The sequence below is a fragment of the Ailuropoda melanoleuca genome, chromosome 7, assembly GCF_002007445.2.
Source record: "Ailuropoda melanoleuca isolate Jingjing chromosome 7, ASM200744v2, whole genome shotgun sequence".
NCBI lineage: Eukaryota > Metazoa > Chordata > Mammalia > Carnivora > Ursidae > Ailuropoda > Ailuropoda melanoleuca.
Window position 1 is genome coordinate 40,466,648 of NC_048224.1, and position 17,976 is coordinate 40,484,623.

Genomic DNA, 17,976 nt, shown 5'->3' on the forward strand with positions numbered 1-17,976 from the left:
TATTTTGTCCATAGAATGGACCTGACAATTTTTCCCTCAACATGTTAAGCTTCGCTGGGCTTATTAGAAGAGCAATAAACTTCGTCATGATAGTTGCAAAGACAAGTCAAGTGCAAAACGAGATAAGGGGCCAAACGGAGCGCAGGAGGAGGCCCTCGCTGCGCTCGCGCCTCGGGCTGGCGCGCCGCTGGCTCCGTTGGGGTGGGCGCGCCCCAGGCTGCGGGGAGTGAGGCCACACACGGGGACCACAATTCCCAGGCGCCCGCGCGCCCGCCTCGCCCCGACCACGTGACCTCGCGGCCCGCATCGCGACCGCGACGGCGACGGCGAGACGGACTCGGAGCGAGGAGTCCCGAGCGAGCGGCAGCGGTCCCGGCGCCCGTCCGGCGCGCTCACCTCGAAGGTGAGTGCCGGCGCCGCCGACAGCGGCCACGCGGAGAGGGCGGACGGGAGCACGGTTGAGGGGACGCGGGAGGCGGAGCCGGCGGTGGCTTGGCTATGGGGTTTTCCCTTATTCGTGCCTCCTGCTGAGAGTCAAGTCCGGCCGGACGAGCAGCGGGGGCGCGGTGGGTGAAGACAGACTTGGCCGGGGGTCCCCTGCCCTGGGCGCAGGGGGAGATTCCGGGAGGCCCCCATCGCGGGGAAGGCCCCGTGCACTTGACGCACCGAGCACACGCCCCAGGGCCGGCTCCCTGTCCTGGCAAGCTGGTGGTCTGAATCTCGGGGGGCGGGGAACACCTCAGACCCAGCTGCTTTCCATCCTCCCTACATTTGGTTAGGAAGCGGCGTTTCAGACAAAAGGGTTTTTTAGGCAGAATTCACCTGGGTGGAGAGGATGACAGCTTGCAAGACTTTTTGGTCTTCGAAGAATTCATAATTTTCTTCATCCCATGAATATCATAGTATTTAAGATACAGGAAGCCAGTACTGGTCATTTAGTCAAACGGTCACCCCCACCTCCTTCTAGCCTTCTAAAAGGGGAAATAGATGGGAAGAGCTTGTGAAAAGTTCCTGAGCCAGGCGGCGCAGGACAGGGACCTTAACCTCCCCTTGTACTCTTGGGTTTATAAATGAGAGCGCTCTTCTCAAAGTAGAAGTAACCCCAAATGCGAAGGAACATAAAGAAGAAAACAAGTTCCTGATTGCTCTCTTCTTCACCACAACCCCTCCCTACCCAGGGTGGGGCCCTGAAGAAGGCGCAGATAAGTTAGACTCAGGGGCTGGAGGCTGAGATTCTGCTTAAGTGCGGAAACAAAAGTAGGGCGCTGCCTCTTACAAATCTGACCACAGGGCCCTATTACTGAAAAATGCAGCCCCAAGTCAGGGTGTGCTGATTTGAATCTTTCTCCAGCGAAAAGGCAAGGGTAGGTGAGCCTCTGTCCTTCCCGGACTCCTCACTCCCCAGTGAGGTGGAACTACTGTCTGGGCACTTCCAGCTTGGAACATACTAGACTGTCCGTTTTCCTCTGGCTGTCTCCTGCTCCTCCTGCTTCAGAAGGTGTCCTAGCCATCTGCCTTCCTAGCTGCGTTAGGTGTCTCCTAGGGGGCTTCCTCCCCAGCACCCCCAGGAGGCCTCCCCTGTGCCTCCGTCTCACAGACTGCGTTCACCCTGTTGTAATGATCTGTTCCCTTCCCTCTCCCCTAACCGACGGTTAGTTCCCTGAGGCCCAAAGCCTTGTCTCATCCGTCTCTATATCTCCAGCATCTGCACCCCTAGCAAAACCAACGTCAATGTTTGTCCGTTGAATTACTCTTATTGCTTTGTGGGTGTTCAAGTTTACAGCAAAAGCTGTTTGAGGCCCCTGAGACAGCTGGCCCAGGCCCAAGGATGATAGAAGGAAGCCAGTTAGGGAACTTCTCTGATTAACTAGCCGTTGGGGACATTCCAGTCATGCCAACTGCTTTACTGAGTGAACTCAGAGAAGGGGCATGGTGCAACACCTGCCACCTTCCCCACCACAGAGATGGTGCTCGAGGCTTCTGCTGAAGCTGAATGAGCGTAACTCCAGTGTAAATGGAGTTTCACAGGATGATTTGTACGTGTTTTCTTCGCCTGTCCATCTTTCATGAACATTTTGCCACATCAACAAATATGCTTATATTTTGAAATCTTAACAAGGGATGTCTCTGGATAGTAGGACTCAAATGATTCCTACTATCCAGAGGACTCAAAATGATTCCTACTTTTTTGGGCCCTGTTTCAGCTTTTACATTCAACAAGTACCCCTCTCACATTGGGGGAATAAGAAGCTATTTCTATTTTAGAATTCTTCCACATGATTTTTAAATGACTGCCTAGGTTTCCATTTTCTTCTCATGAGGTCTTGGCCAAATCTCTTCCCCTGTTGGGACTATTTTCCCCATCTGGAAATGAGATGGGGGTAGAGAGGGGCCAAGCTGGACCAGATCCATGTTTTTCACACTGAGTTTCAGCAGAGTTCGGACTGCTCTCCCCTCTTCACTCAGAGCCCTGGTTTTATATGGTGGAGTTACAAGGAAGAATTTATTTGCTGGTGATCCCTGGCCAAGAAAAAAAAAGAAAAAAACTGAAAGCCAGGGGACTAAAAGCCTCGGAGAAAACTAATAACGTCCCGGTGATGTGCTGCCCTATTGTATTGTATGTTTGAGAGTCACTGAGAGAGTAGGTCTTAAAAGTTCTCATCACAAGAAAAAAAATTGTGACTTTGTGCGGTGCTGGGTATTAAGTAGTCTTAACAGTGGTGGTCATTTCACAATATATACAAATATCAAGTCATGTTGTAACTCAAAGTTAGTATTAAGTTACATGTCAATTATATCACAATAAGAAAAAAAAAGAACTTTCTAAGAACACTCTAGCTCTGACACTTGGGGATTCTAATACCTGCCTTAAAAGGCAAAGGCTTCTATCACCCGATCCCGCTCCTCCAGGATCTCCTTAGCCAGAGAAGCAGAGCCGCTGCTGTGGACTGAGGTCCTACTTACCTGGTGATGAGGGGGGACCTTCCTTTCCCTGAGACGGTGAACTCACATTAATCCCTCCAGCTTTAATCTTGCCAAACGGAGTCGTTAAGCGTGGTGTGGGTACTGAGGATTGCCAGCTGGCTTCCTTCTTGTCCGCCTTTCTTGGTGAGCGAGAAGCAGCGTAGAATCCTGGAATGCACAGCGCTTTGGCACCCAGCTAGACCCGGCTTTGAATCCCAGCTCTACCAGCTTTCTAGCTTTGTGGCCTTCAGCAAATGACTTAACCCTTCTGAGCCTAGTTTCCCCAGTCTTCCTTTCTATATGATGGGCCTGATTGTCCCTGTCACACAGAAGATGGTTATGAAATGAGGTGATGTGTGAAGAGCCACAGGCTGGCCAAGGCGCTCTCTGAGAAGGGCATTCAGATGGGTGCGGCACGGTCAGTGCGTCCACCTGTGTTCTTTCTATAAGGCTGGGAGCTCATTGAGGGCAGAGACGTTAACCTTTGTCCAGAATGCTGGGCACAGAATGGGGTCAGCAAATGTTTAATGAATGAGTGGAGACAGCTGCCCCGGCCCCTCCATGATACACACGGCCGGAGCAAAATGACTGGGGCCCCGGGGGAAAGACAGGCAGTCACTTCTCAGTCTGGTGCTTCCCCATTGGATTTGGAGGGCACAGAGGGGACATCTCAGCATGACCTGAGAACACTGACCTGGGTGGTACCCCCTATACCTCATGTCCACCTCGAGTAGGGCCAGCTCAGTTATAGCTCTGCTGTGGGACCTTGAGTAAGTTCCTGCCCTGTCTGGCCTCAGTTGGTCCTGATGACCACTAGTGGCCCTTCCAGCACTTAAAACCAGTGCCCTTGTTCCTCTGGGCCATTAGGGGAGGCTGCTGGAGAGCATTAGGGACCATGACTTTTACTGCCTTAAGCCCCCTGAAATGCAAATTCCCTTCTCTTTCAGATGCATTTCATCTTCTCCGATAAGGTGGTGCTTCTGTTTGATTTCTGGAGTGTCCACAGTCCTGCAGGTAAGAACTGGAAAGCCTAGGCTTGTAGCTTGGAAAGCCCTGTAGCTCTAGGCAGTGGAGAGCCTGGGTTCCCTTTAGTGTTGGACTCTGTGGATATGTAAGTGAGCCTGACTCCTCTTACATAAACACTGAGCAGGAAATTTTCGTTTTTTAATTCCATCTGCAAGCACTGCTCTTCACATCACAAAAGGTTCCATTATCTCACTGTCACAAAGGCCCAGAGAGGCCAAGGATACAGCTTTTGCCTCTGTGACACGAGAAGGAACTGAAGCCCAAAGAGGGGAAGAGACTCGTCCAGGGTCACATAGCAAGTAAGGATCAGAGCCAGAACTAGATTGGGGCCTCTTGTTGCCTCCTAGCACCCTCCTAGCACCTACCTCCTGCCATGTCGGCATCAGCCAGAAGCCCAGAACAGCTGCTGCCAGCTGGACCTCAAATGAAACACCAGTTTGCAAGAGAATGGTATTGTTTTGACTTGAAAAGGCAACGCTGGGCCCGGATTCATGACATAGTTCTGTTTCAACTTAAATAACTGTGTCTTAAAAGTAGACGGAAAATAGCCCAAGTGCCCAGCCCTGCAGGTGCTGATGAAATAAATCACGGTCATCCGTGGGTTACCGACCCCATAAGCCCAGTCATTGTTGTATTCCTTCTCGAGCTTCCGAGTTGACTGGGCTCAGCTAGGCTCCCCACTCACAGCCTCTCATGCAGGTGTAGTCAGACAGTGGCTACTGGAGTCCTCCTAAATGCTTCCTCACGCCTGTCATGCCTGTGTCTCCTGGTTGCTGCTGGTTGTCAGCAAGGACCTCCGGCGGGGGGGCGGGGGTGCCGGCCGAACACCTACGTGTGGCGTCTCCTATGGCCTGGGCTTCCCTGTGGCAGGGCAGCTGGCTTCCAAGGAGTGAGTGTGTCAAGAGAACAAGGTGGAAGTGCATGGGAGTTTTAAGACCCAGCCTTGGAAGTTACAGAGCCTCACTTGCACCTTGCTTGGGTGAGGAAGTCACAAAGGTCTCAGCCTAAAGGGGAGGGGACACGGACCCCACCCTTGATGGCAGGGGTGCTGACACTGTAGGAAGAGCATGTGGGGTGGGGTGAGGTGGCCCCTCCTTGGACAACAGACTGTATCACAGATACTATGAAGCCACAGAAATAAGGCAGATGTGCGTGAACTGAGGGGAACCTCTGTACGCGGTGTACTTGGAGGACGTCAGATGCGGAAGACTGCACGGGTGATGCCTGCAGCGGGTATCCCCGGACAGCTGGATAGAAAAAGGCTCCAGGGAGAGGACTGGGGTTTTAGGGACTGGGCTGGGAAGAAGACTTACCTTCTACTGTATACCCTTTGGTCCCAGTTGAATTCATACCACACGCACGTAATTACATGTAATTTTATATTTTAAAATACCACCTGCATCTTTTGTAGGTATTTCCTCCTGGGAGCCCAATAAAATAACTAGAGCTGGACTGTTTAGTATCGCTCCTTGTCTTGTAAAACAGAAGTAGCAATTAGCCGCTAATTTTACAGCAGCTCTTGTAAGCACTGCATGTTTTCTGTAAAATAACTTGGTAGTGTTTTCCACTATTATAAAAGCAATACACACAGTAGAAACTTTGAAAAATTAGATGAGAAGAAAATAAAAATCTCTTATATCCTAGTTTGCTGAGGTAATTATGACTCCTTTGCTGTATCTCCCTCCTTCCAGACTTTTCTTTATACATACTCCTACTCAGGACCTTGTTGTACATGCTCTTCCGTTAACAAGAAGTCATGACAGAGACTTGTGCCGCCTGAGGCGGGGCAGGGAAGGGGGGGAAGCCGCTGTGGGCAGTGGTGTGTGACCTCTTCACCCTTAGCCCCTGGCTTTTCCAGACCTGGCTTCTCTTCCTGATCTCAAAGCCATACCCCAATAGGCCATCCCTCCCAAGAAAGAGCTGGAGGGGGAAAGAGATAGTGAAGTTCTGAGCCTGGGGGGAGAGGGGGAGATGCGAGAGAGAGAGAGAGAGAGAGAGAGAGAGAGAGAGAGAGAGAGAAAGAAAGAGAGAGAATGAATGGATTCAGAGGGACCGGGTGGAGGCACTCTGCTGCCACCTATCCCCAGCCCCGGTGGGAAGCTGCCAGAAGGGGATCAGTGCTTGCCTGGCCAGGTCTCTGCGACTCAACTTCGTTTGACAGGCATGGCCCTTTCGGTGCTGGTGGTCCTGCTCCTGGCCGTGTTGTATGAAAGCATCAAGGTCGGCAAAGCTAAGCTGCTCTACCAGGCTGCAGTGAGCATGTCCATCCCCACCATCCAGCTCACTGAGGAGACAGACCAGGATTCTTTGGGCTCAGACTCAGCCCCGGTCAGCAGAACCCACCTCAGGTAACAGGCACGGTGTGTGGAGAATGGCAGCATACCCACATTCACCCTGAGAAAGACGCTGGGCCCAGAGGGCATGAGCCCCACTTCACAGAAAGCAAACTGAGGCCCAAGGAAGGACCAGGACTCGCCAAAGTGCTTACAGTGAGTGAGCAGTGAGGTGAGCTAGAGCTCGGGTCTCCTGATCCCAGGGCAGCGCTCTTACGAACGGCCACTCGGGAGGCCCGGATCTTCAGAACTCTGCTGCAGGCCTCAGTCCAGCAACAGGGGTGTCCACCCAGTCCTCCTCCAAATCTCAGCAGCCTTTCTGAGGTCACTAAGGCATCCAAACCCAGGATGGAATCTGCAGCTGTCCCTACACAGAGAGTAAGGATTGCTGTCAGCAGAGGACCGATCTTGCGGGGGAGCTCCTGCTTCCTGCCCTCCCATCCCAGGCTGGTAAGGCAGCCGCGTGGGGTCCCCCGCCTGCCCTCACGCCTGCCCTCTCTCCAGCTCCAGCCGTGCTTCCCGAGCCTGCCTGTTCCTCATACAGGCATCTCTGCTGTTCACACCCAGCCTGCAAGGGAGGTATTCTTATTCCTCCTTTACTGATGAGGAAATTTAAGTCCAGAGAGGTTAAGATATTTGTGCTACGCCACAGTTAGTAAGGGGCTGAGCTGGGAGTTGATTTTTCCGTTGTAATACTGCCTCCCACGGCAGATTCAGAAAGAAAAACATACCTGCCCTGCTGATGATTTTGTATTATCCTTTATCAGACATAACAGAATGCAGGTCTTTTCATTTTTGCTTTTTGCCTTGGATGCCAGGAAGCTCAGAGCTGAAGTAGTAGAGATGTGATTACCCAAGGCTCCTTGTACAAGACCCTGTCCCCTCTCAGTGGTTTCTCATGTATCTCTTTAGAAAGAAATCTCTTCTGGGTCAAGCACACAAATTACAAATAAGCTGGTCCTATAACTCAGCTGCCCTAATTCCTGACACCAGCTCATTACCAACATTAACTTGACTCTCCTTTTCATCTAGGTGGTTTTTCTTTCACTTTGGCCAGTCTCTAATCCATGTCATTCAGGTGGTCATAGGCTACTTCATGATGCTGGCTGTCATGTCGTACAACACGTGGATCTTCTTCGGCGTGATCGTCGGCTCTGCTGTGGGCTACTACCTAGCCTACCCGCTTCTCAGCACGGTTTAGCTGGTGAAGGCTAGGCAGGCACTGGGGGCTGGAGAGAGCTGGGGCCCCCTCTTGCAGACACTGAACTTCCAGCCCCATGTCTCGTTTCTTCTGATGGCTGTTCCTCACCTCGCTCCCAGCTCCTGGAGATGTTCTGCTGAAGCCAGCGCTTTGCTGCCCGGAGTTCAGAGGCCCCTGCAGCTACCTCTGTCCTCAGCCAGCCTGCACAGTGCCTGGGCAGAGGTGTTTTGTGTCTTAGTGAGGCTGCTGTGACCCAAGGGGGACTGGAGAAACCAGAACCTGCAGACAGGGTTGCTGAGCCCCTGATAACTTATCTCTGTGACTCAAGATTAAGAATTTCCAAAGATCTTCATGCCAGGGAGATGGGTTCTGGGTGACGAAGGGCATGGAAGCTGCATCCCTTCTGCCCTCGTGATTTGTGCCTTACACAGAGGAGCACCTTCCACTGGACTTCCTGACCTCCTCTGTCTTTGAGGGACGGAGACCAAGCTGGCTCCTTTTCCTCACATTTCTGCCTTTGAGACACATAAAGATGGTCTGTTCTGTGGATCACGGTGACAAAGTAAGAGTTTTCATTTTTCCCACTGAACCCCTGGTTCGCAATTTTGCACATGAATACAACATTTTTTTAGCGAAATGACTTCCTCGGGTTCCTGATGGATAGCTGTGTCTGCTGGGAACTGTCTCTTTCTTGTGGGGCGTAACAACAGATTCAAGGCCGAGAAGCAGGACTGTTCTCCAGGCTCCTGACCTATGCTCTGGATGGTGAGCTGCTCTCATCAGACAGCAATGCCTGTGGGAGGAAGGCAGTCTAATGGCTTGAAGTGCTTGGGGTGCTCTTCAGAACCCCAGTGCTCCCTTTTATCCTGCTCCTTTTATGCAGAACAGAGAACTGCACTGACTATTCAGTACTTCATTTTCTCTAGTTCTTACTTACTGCTCACGCATCTCACCTGGTGGGAAAACACCGTTCATTCACTGGAAATACTGGGTAAGCCACGGGGAGTGTTGACTCAGGAGGCAGTAAGCAGTCAAACCAAAGCATTACACGTAGAGTTAGATGGGACTCTCCAGATAGTTCACTTGACAGAGAAGCAAACGAGAGACCCAGGGAGGGAGCATCACGGCTGGATACTGGAATGTCTCTGCTCAAGTACCTCACGGGCTAGAGGAAGGACAGTCTTAAGCTTTGGGAATTAAAAAAGAAATAGACGTTTTAATAAATACTATTTTTAAACAATCTGTGACCGTTCTTGGGTTTCTGCTGACACAGCAAGCACACGCCACACTTGTAGCCACTGCAGGAGCTGAGGGGGGCGAATGCAGCTGGTAGTGCTAGCGGGAGGGCTGTCCAAGGACGGAGTCTGTCCATCTGCTAGGAAGACAATTCTGTGCTCAGGGAAGCCAGCCCTGAAACGCTGTGCCCTCAGGCAGTCACCCCACAACCTAGACTCCCCGAGAGTCATTCTCACGTTCGCACACCAAGCCCTGACTGGGGGCTGCCTGCTGTGAGAACAACTAGCTGCCACGTGGACTGCAAAGCACCTTCTCTCCCTGAGGGCAGCAGCAAAAATACATCAAAACCACTTTTGAATTTGCAGTGAGAACTACAACAGAAAATATGTGACACCGTCAGTATTCCTCCCCACCTCAGCAGCCACTTGGAAGGCTGCTCCGTGTCACAAGGGAGGGGGTAAGGTTTGCAGGGTCCAGTGCGGTCTTGCTGATGGAGCCTCACGTATCCAGTTATGCATCCTGACCAGCCAAGGCTCCCTCCCCTGGGGCACTGCTGACATGAGCGCTTTCGTGGGTGATCGGCCACCTCTTCGGTTTGATACAATGGTAACGCGTGTGAGGGCTTTTTAAAAAATCTATGCTTTCGAGAAGCTGGTTAGACTATTAAGTGCTTCAACATTCTTCGTGGCCAAGTCACATAAGGTGGCACTTTCTCTACCTGAATTTTTTTTTTTTAATTTAGCAGACACCTATCTAGTGCTTTCTGTGTGCTAGGCAGTGTTGTAAGCACCTCACAACATTAAATCATTTACCCTCACAACCAGGTAGAAACTCTTCGTCCTTGTTTTAGAGAAGAGGGAGCGGAGGCAGAGAGAAGTTAAATAAAGCCACCCAGCTCGTGAGTAGCTGGGCTAGCTGCGGTGCCAGGGAGCCAGGCCCGTCTGCTCATTAGCACAGATGAGCCTGAGGCACACGGGGTAACTGGCCGAGGCCACACGGCACCCACGGGCACGAGGCTGTGAACGCAGACAGTGGGGCTGAAAAGCCCGTGCTGTGTGTTTTACCACGGGGCAGAGATTCCGTTTCAGGAGATCTGGGCTGAGGACCAGGAGCCTGTATTTTGACAAGCACCACTGCCCCTCTTCCCCCAACTCAGTGATGGATGCCACCATGGGGGACAAGAGCCCAGGCTCCAGAATAGGCTGGGCAGGATCTGAAGTCTCGTTCTCCTACTTCCTAGCTGCGTAACGTTGGATAAGTTAATTTAACTCTCTCAGCCTTGGTCTCTATAAAATGGGGTAACTATCTTCTGCAAGCCGGGCCGCTAGAAATGAGACAGTCTGTGTAAAGTGCCCAACAACAAAGTTTAGTGAACAGTGGTTCTTATTGCCTCCCAGCCCCACTTATGGCACACACGCTCGCAAAGGATCTGTTTTCACAAAGAATGGGGTCAGGCCATCGGAATTCAGGCTCTTCTCTTAGAAACACTTTAAACCAGGGAACATTTTTATTACAATTATTCTCCTTTTTGAAGACTGGTTGCATGGTCTTTGAAAAATCCTGAAATAAGTACAATGACCACAGATATTTTCTTACTACTCTTCTCTGCACTCGTCCTGGCCCTGAGTCCAGAGGGAATGGAAGCTGCTCTCCAAGTGAAGAATCTATCACGTGCCATGATGAACGACAACGCAATGCAGGGACCCTCCCACCTTCTGTGCAGGGCTTCCTAGGGTAGAGGACCAAGTGTACCAGAGCGAGTGGACGATACAGCCAGTTCTCAGATAACCATGGTGCCCCAAGGCTTCGTGTGCCTAGGTTGAGCTGGGACAGCAGAGTGGTGACCTTTCTTGAAAGCCTAGGTTCAGGGTTAGGTGCCAAAGGGAGTATGCCACAGTGGTTTCATGCATGTTAACCAACCCCAGTCTGTTCCAACTCCTACCCGGAGATTCCCAGAGAGGAGCACAGCCAGCCTTACAACCGAATTCGATTTCTCCCCAAGAGCTTGAGGCAAGTTTCATTGCAGACATTTATTTTAGTTTTGTTAATTTCAAATATTCATTGACCTCTTGTATCAGAATTAAGGCAGAGAAAAGATACATGTCCCAGGACTGCAGGCAAGGCTGTCAACTGAACCCGGGTTTAGACAGTGCGGTCCACCCTAGGTTCCTCCAGGCAGACCTCCCCCGAGACGACAGTTCCCGCGGCTGGTACACAACTGAGCATCAGGAGGCAGACCAGTCTGAGTTAGTGAAGAGAATAAAAAGCTTGGAGGAGGGCAGGATTCTTGTAGGTGACTGGCTGCAGGCAGCCCACCAGCCCTTCCTCCCAAGGGGACTCTGAGGCAGGACCCCGACATTGTGAAGACAGGCTCCCACTCCTCTCGGACCAGCCGGGCGGGGAGCTCAGAAGTTGGCTAACTCAGGTATGTGCACTGCCGTCCTCAGAATGCTCACCTTCACCTCACCCTGTGGCTTGTCTAGACACAGGGCTGGCTGTGCAAAATCATGCTTAGGGAAGGGTCGGTAGAGAAACCTTTGCACCAGTTTCCCGGGTCTTCATCCCAGCCAGTCAATGTCATCGTCATCGTCGTCATCTCCAAAAAGGGGTGTTGGGGGCGGCCGTCCCTTCATGCTCTGACAAAACAGGAAAGAGCAGTCAGTCCTCACCTGTCCCTCCACCAGATGGCCTTCCCGCCTGTGTAAGGTGACGTGAACTGACACCTGTTCCTGGCTGCAGGTTGGGAAGGAGGGTGTTGGTTAGGGTTTTACCAAAAGGACTAAGCCTGCGGCCAGCAAACCTGGGCTTCCAGATAAAGCTGAGACAAGCAGGCAGAGAAGGGAGGCAATCTTCCACACATAGACAAGACGACCAACACTGGCTAATTTTGTCATTTATTTGTATTGTCAACACATGTAGTGATTTGACAGGTTTCTTCTCATGCAGTAACTTAACACATTTCGTGCGGGAAAAGAAGGGTCGATGGAGGAGAGATGGGAGTGGGAGGAAGAAAGAGAGAAGCAGAGCAGCCTAAGGGGGAGAGAGAAGATGCAAGAAGACGAAGGGAGGTTGGAAAGAATACAGCTCCATCTGAAGAAACGCTGTGGCCTATGGTGGCCTGTCTGGTCTGGACGTGACCCCACCATGTGAGGAGTGGAGTTCAGTGGCCACATTACCAAGTGGTGAATCCAAGAGATGAAGCAAGCCCAGGAGCACAGGCCCATAGCCCCCAGCACCTTTGATCTCACTGGCCCTTCCCTCGCTCCCTCCACAAGGTAGTAGGAAAAGGGAGATTAACAGGCCATGGAGGAAACTCTCCCCCACTTTTCATGACTTAAGCTCCTGACCTTTCTCTTCTGGATTGGCAGGGAACAGGTCCCACAGGGGTAGCAGGGATTGACGCTGGAGAAAGGCACACCCGGAGTATCCCGCTCTGAGCTACTCTGGCCCAGGGTTGGTCTTCACAGAGCCGGCAAAAAGAAGGCAGCGTGATGCGGTCAGGGGTCCCTGGAACAGACCTTGTACCTCTCTCTGGGCATAGACTAAATGATCTTTAAACTCTGACAGTAGTGAATTAAACGGTGGCCCACTGCTTCTGTTTTACTGCAGCTAAAGTTCTGGCTCTGCATTTACTAGCATTATACCTTTTTTTTTTTTTTTAAGGTTTTATTTATTTATTCAACAGAGATAGAGACAGCCAGGGAGAGAGGGAACACAAGCAGGGGGAGTGGGAGAGGAAGAAGCAGGCTCATAGCGGAGGAGCCTGATGTGGGGCTCGATCCCATAACGCCGGGATCACGCCCTGAGCCGAAGGCAGACTCTTAACCGCTGTGCCACCCAGGCGCCCCTACTACCATTATACCTTGAGCATATTACTCAATCTCGCTGAGCCTGTTATCTTTTCTATAAAATGGGATAAAATCCTCACTGGATTAGTAGAGTATTAAATGAGAATGTCTGTGAAGTTTTCAGAGTATCCCAGAAATAGAAATTAACTTGCTAGTATTCATATTAATACCAGTAATATACTGCTAACTAAACATTCCAGCTATATTTAGGGCAGCCACTTGGGATACTCATTGCTTTTTTGTTTTTATTTTTAAGTGCAGAATTCATATTCAGAATTTTTTTTTTTTAAGATTTTATTTATTTATTTGACAGAGATAGANAGAGATAGAGACAGCCAGCGAGAGAGGGAACACAAGCAGGGGGAGTGGGAGAGGAAGAAGCAGGCTCATAGCGGAGGAGCCTGATGTGGGGCTCGATCCCATAACGCCGGGATCACGCCCTGAGCTGAAGGCAGACGCTTAACCGCTGTGCCCACCCAGGCGCCCCATATTCAGAATTCTTGAATGAAAATTTAATTCTTGGGAAGAAAGGCCGACGGGAGGAAATGGCGCACTTCCCCCAGAGGAGCGCAGGCAAGAGGCGAGGGCGTTGGTACACACAAGCCAGCTCCTCGCTCCACCACAGCCACTTCCCCAATGTTTTGGCTAAAGGCAAAGCCTACTCTGGTTGGCACATGAGGGGAGAAAAATGTGCCCCCAGTCACCTCACATTTCTGTCCTTGGGACAGGCTGAGCTTGAAGCTGATCTCTGTTCTCCACCCACATTTTGCTCTAGTGACATTCCCATCAGAGCAGTCAAATGCCCCAGTGACAGCCTAACTTCGCACGTGGGGACAACAAATGCAAGAATCGGGGCTCTGATCCAGGCCCCATGAGCAAGTCGCCCTCCGGCCGTCACTCTGAAGCTCTGTAGAGCGAGGTCATGCTATCAGCACTTAACCCATTTTCTGCCCAGGATGTTATGAGGACAAAACAAGCTAGCAGCTTGGAATGCAGGCTGAGGACACGGAAAGGCCCAGAAACAGGTGGTCTTAGAAGGAGCCTGGGGTATCTGTCCTAGCTCTGCCACTAACTCCCTCTGTGGCTATAGGTAAATCATCTTTCTGAGCCTCAGTCTGTCTATGAATAATGATATAAGACAAGAACTTCAAAGTCCCTTCTGATTGTAAAACAGACATAATCTCTGAGCAGATCTGAGGGAACCTGAGGCCTTAGCATTCTAAGGCTAGACTAAGCAGCCCAACTTCCTTCACTGAAAGTAGAAATCATTCCTGCATGGACAGAGATCGTGATCCTTTTTCAGGAATAAAGTGGTATTTGCCCATCCCCACTGTGCTTACCGAGCTGCCCCCTCCCAGCCCCACGCCTGCTCCCACAGGGTGCTGCACACAGAGCCCAGGGCGCGGGCCACCCACAGACTCCACTCCTCTTCTCGGAGCCAGTGGGGAAGGGCCCCCGGGTGGTGCTGTGAGGACTGGGCAGTGCCTGGGATTTCCTTACCACCTCATCTTCATCTTCCTCCTCAGGCTGTGCTTTGGGTCTTGAAACTTTCAGAGTTGCCCCTTTAAATAGTTCATCTTCTTCATCCCCTGAGACTCTGAAGGAAAAATCAAGAAAATCAAGTCATAGAAAATGGTGCTATTCCTGTTCCCATTCTAGGCCACAGGGCCCACAAACTCTGGAGAAAGAATCCAACAGCAGTGGTAATCACCCAGGGATTCCTCCTGCCTCCACGCTGGCCTCCTGGCGCTCTTGACTCCCCCATGACCTACAGCCAGAGTGATCTTTAAAAACTAATACATTAGGCCATGTCATTTTTTTTTTTTTTGCTTAAATCCCTTTAATAGCTCTTCACAGTACCTAAAATCCAAACTTCTAAGAGTGACATAAAATCTCACATGTCTTGTCCCTACTTCATTCCCCAATCTCAGATTAACACCATTCTCCTACTTACTGTGCCTTCCCTAGTTCCTTGACCGTCATGTTTCCTCCAACCACAGGGCCTTTTCATGTGGGGCGCCTGCTTTCTGCAATCTCTTCCTCCCGATCTCGGCATTGAAGGCTCCTTTCCATCCTTTAGGTCCCAGTTTAAACATTACCTTCTCAGAATTCTTCCCTAACCACTCAATCTTAAAGAAGAATAACTCCCCCTTTATTCTCTATTATAATAATAATTACTTTTTTTAAGCATACTTTTATAATACATAAATATTTGTCTGTCTTCCCCACTAGACTGTAAGCTCCTTAAGAACCAAATCTGCCTACCACCCTATTGCACTGCTGACCACAGAGCCTCTTACCTAGTAGGTATTATTGAATAAATACATGAATGAATGAGTAAGTGAATATGACAGTCCTTCTCTGAAGAGGAGTTACCAGTCCTGGGAAAGCCAGCGACAGCCTCCACATATAGCTGCCCTGTCCTGGAAACTCTGCTCAGGAAGACCTACCTGGCATGCTGAGAACAGTGGTTGGGTCCACTTGCTGCTCCGACAGCTGGTGAACCTGACTCTGTGTTTTCCAGCTCCTCAGAGGGAGCAGTGGACTTAGCGACATCCTCATCCTTCTTGAGCTCTGGAGGCTGAGGCTCCTCTCCTGGACTCTCAGGCCCCAAGGCTAGTGGGTCCTCTTCCATGGAATGTGAAGTCAGGGATAGTCTCGTGGAGCTTTCTGGCTCCCCAACGCAGGCATTTTCCAGTGGGTTGGCAGCAAGTGTCTCCTCACACTCGGAGTCCACAAGCACAGGGCCCGGAGGCTTCGGGGGAATTGAAGTTGGGGGCCCCAGAGGTCTCTGGGAGGGGATACAAGCCAGTTCGGGTGGGGGGGAATCACCTTTTCTCTCTGAGAGCACCTCTGCTTCTTCAGGCTCCCCTTCCCTTCCCTGTACTTCATCCTGGGGGGCAGGGAGGGCCTGGGGAGGCAGGGGGACAGCCTCCTGGACTGCCTGCTCTGACGACACCAGAGGGGACTCCTGTGACTCCCTACTCAGGGGCGCTGGAGAACTGGCTGAGACCGAGTGCTCCCGGGAAGGTCTCTGGGGCTGCTCTTCCTCCTCCTCCTCCTCTTCATTGCTGCTCTGTCCCTTGTCTTGCTCGTGCTGGTTTAACAGCTCAAGAGTCACCATCTGTTCAAAAGCCAAGAAGGAGGAGATGCTCACTGACTGGAAAACAGCAGACGCTCCTACTTCTTCGCTCCCTGACAGCACACCTGCTCGTGCAGGTCGATGCCTGCTTCTTCCTCACTGGAGGCTGCCCTCGTCTCTCCAGATAAAAGTCATTCCACTTATCCTGATCCTTAAGGAATGGTCTCGAATACCTTTTCGATTTATGATCCCTTAGAAGGTCCTTAAGCCACGAGGTTCCCCCTTCAGTGAAACAATCACCAGCCGGCCGTACCTTGATGGTGTTCATGATGGTCCCCAGAACGGCCCTGCCGCTGTAGGATTCCTCCAGCTCAAACTCTCCCCGCAACGACTGGAACACCTGGTTCATGATCTTCTTGACCTGCATGAAGATGTGCGGAGACGAAAACAAAATCTATGCTGCCAAAATCAAGTGATTAAACGATGCATGTAAATGCCAGAGAGGGGTTTGGAGGGCTGAAAGGAAGCCCTCTGGGTCCTGTACCACGTGCCACAGCTGGTCATGAACTGAGATGCCGAAGGCTGTCACTGTGGAGAGGGCGATGTTAAATAAGGAACAGCATTTGGCGGAAGGGTTATCAAGGACAGGCAAGCTGTGGCCCATGTTTACCAATGCCTCCTCACACTGTGGCCACCACGGGAGCTGCCGTGGGCCAAGAGGACTGGTACTACCCGATGCTGGGCACATTCCTCACTGTGCTGATTTAGAGACACTTCCCTTATTGGTCAAAACCTCAGGACAGGGGCCTCTGGGGCTTGTCACCAAAGTGACAGGCTCCAAAGAGTTAATCTTTACTGATGTCAGACAAATGGTATACCACTAAAGTCAGAGAAAAAGCTACCAACACAACAAATTGGCCACATTCTTCCTGAAGGCCTGATAAGCACATTCAGTCCCTTGATATGACCTGGGTTGCTTCTTTGAAATACCCACTCACCTTCTCTGAGGGGTCAGTGGCAGCGGCCGCAACTCCAGACATGTGGGGCTTGGTCTCCAGGTCCTTGGCGTGCTGTTCATTTTGCTCTGTCAGGGCTGTGACTTGGGCCTGGAGGGCCAGACACTGCAAAACAACAGACTGCGGCTGTGGCCTCGGGAGCCCAGACTGCCAGGTGAAAATCGGGACACTGGGAGGACGAGAACCATCCTAAGCATCCAGTGTTAACCTCAGGTAGGTCTGCTGGTGTCCATACACCCCCCACCCCAGGCCCGCCCACTCAGGGCATTCTTTTTCCTTATCTCTCAGTCTCAACTCACAACTTCACCTCTGCTTCCCCACCAAGGTCACTTGCCTTGTTCCTAATCAGGTTCAAGAGCATGATGAAAAAGGAGGGTATGAGTCCAGTGACACACACATATGAAACCTGGCCATTAGAAGCAGCCTATTCACCTGCAAGATGGCCTTCATCATCTTTGAGTCAAAGATTTTTAACTAGATACTCTAAGGAAAGAAAGCCACCTCCAGCTAGGGGGTGGTTTTCATACCATGACCCTAAACCATCTTCCATCTCTGTCACTTTCATGCCAGTGACCCACCATACCCAGGCCCCGCCCCACCTCCGTGCCTCTGCCCAGGGCCTTCGGCCATCTTCTGCATCTCACTTCTCCTCACCAACGTTACTGGTCCTTCTTAGCTCGGCTCCCTCAGGCACTTCCTCTTCTGGGCCTCACAGCTGCTTCATGCTTATCTTTGTTTCTCTTCGTCTCCCTTTCTTGACTGTGAGATGCTTGAGGGCAGAGTTCTTTATAAGCCCTTTCCCTACCACAGTATCTGGACTACCACTGGCACTCAATAAATATTTGCTTCATAAATGATCAAATAACGGAATCAAACACATTCTAGAACACTAGTGTTGCTTTTTCTTTTTCTAGGTCACAGACCTGTCTTCTCAAAATCAGTGCGTGAAAGATTACTGATCAACTAGAGAGCTGAACAAGCATGGTTTGGTTTTCAAGCTATTAACATCTTTTCGGTTCAGAAGGATTTACAAGACCCAACATGTTGGCCTCAACTGAACTGGGCCGCCTAAGCTGTCTGGCCCAGGGAAACGCCTACCTTTTCCTGAAGGTGGAGCAGCTTCTGCCGGCTGGCATCTCTCTGCGCGCACACTTCCTGGTACTGCTGCCGGTGCTCGTCCTTGGCAGAGGCCAGCAGCTCTTCACACTTCGCTTCCCACTGGGTCTGCAGCTCAGCCTGCACCAGAGACAGCTGCCAAGAGAGGGCATAT

At 51.2% G+C, this 17,976-nt stretch overlaps 2 protein-coding genes across 3 annotated transcripts in view; one reads left to right on the top strand and one right to left on the bottom strand.

The window, feature by feature from the left end:
* Window positions 1-253: 253 nt before the first annotated feature.
* SLC31A2 (solute carrier family 31 member 2) lies at window positions 254-8,766 on the top strand. The gene is made up of 4 exons (XM_002915797.4): window positions 254-403; window positions 3,912-3,978; window positions 6,152-6,338; window positions 7,356-8,766. Exons 2-4 carry the CDS (start codon window positions 3,912-3,914, stop codon window positions 7,522-7,524), a joined length of 423 nt encoding a protein of 140 aa, XP_002915843.1. The 5' UTR covers window positions 254-403; the 3' UTR covers window positions 7,525-8,766.
* A 1,979-nt stretch (window positions 8,767-10,745) lies between these two features.
* The window catches only part of FKBP15 (FKBP prolyl isomerase 15), a 28,953-nt gene continuing 21,722 nt past the window's right edge, over window positions 10,746-17,976 (bottom strand). For both annotated transcript variants that reach the window (XM_034664315.1, XM_034664314.1), the window contains exons 14-19: window positions 17,805-17,957; window positions 16,689-16,811; window positions 16,004-16,111; window positions 15,059-15,732; window positions 14,109-14,205; window positions 10,746-11,396 (exon numbers count right to left, since the gene is read on the bottom strand). In XM_034664315.1, coding sequence (XP_034520206.1) covers window positions 11,319-11,396; window positions 14,109-14,205; window positions 15,059-15,732; window positions 16,004-16,111; window positions 16,689-16,811; window positions 17,805-17,957 — 1,233 coding nt within the window. In that variant the 3' untranslated portion in view covers window positions 10,746-11,318. The remainder of the gene's footprint in view (window positions 11,397-14,108; window positions 14,206-15,058; window positions 15,733-16,003; window positions 16,112-16,688; window positions 16,812-17,804; window positions 17,958-17,976) is intronic.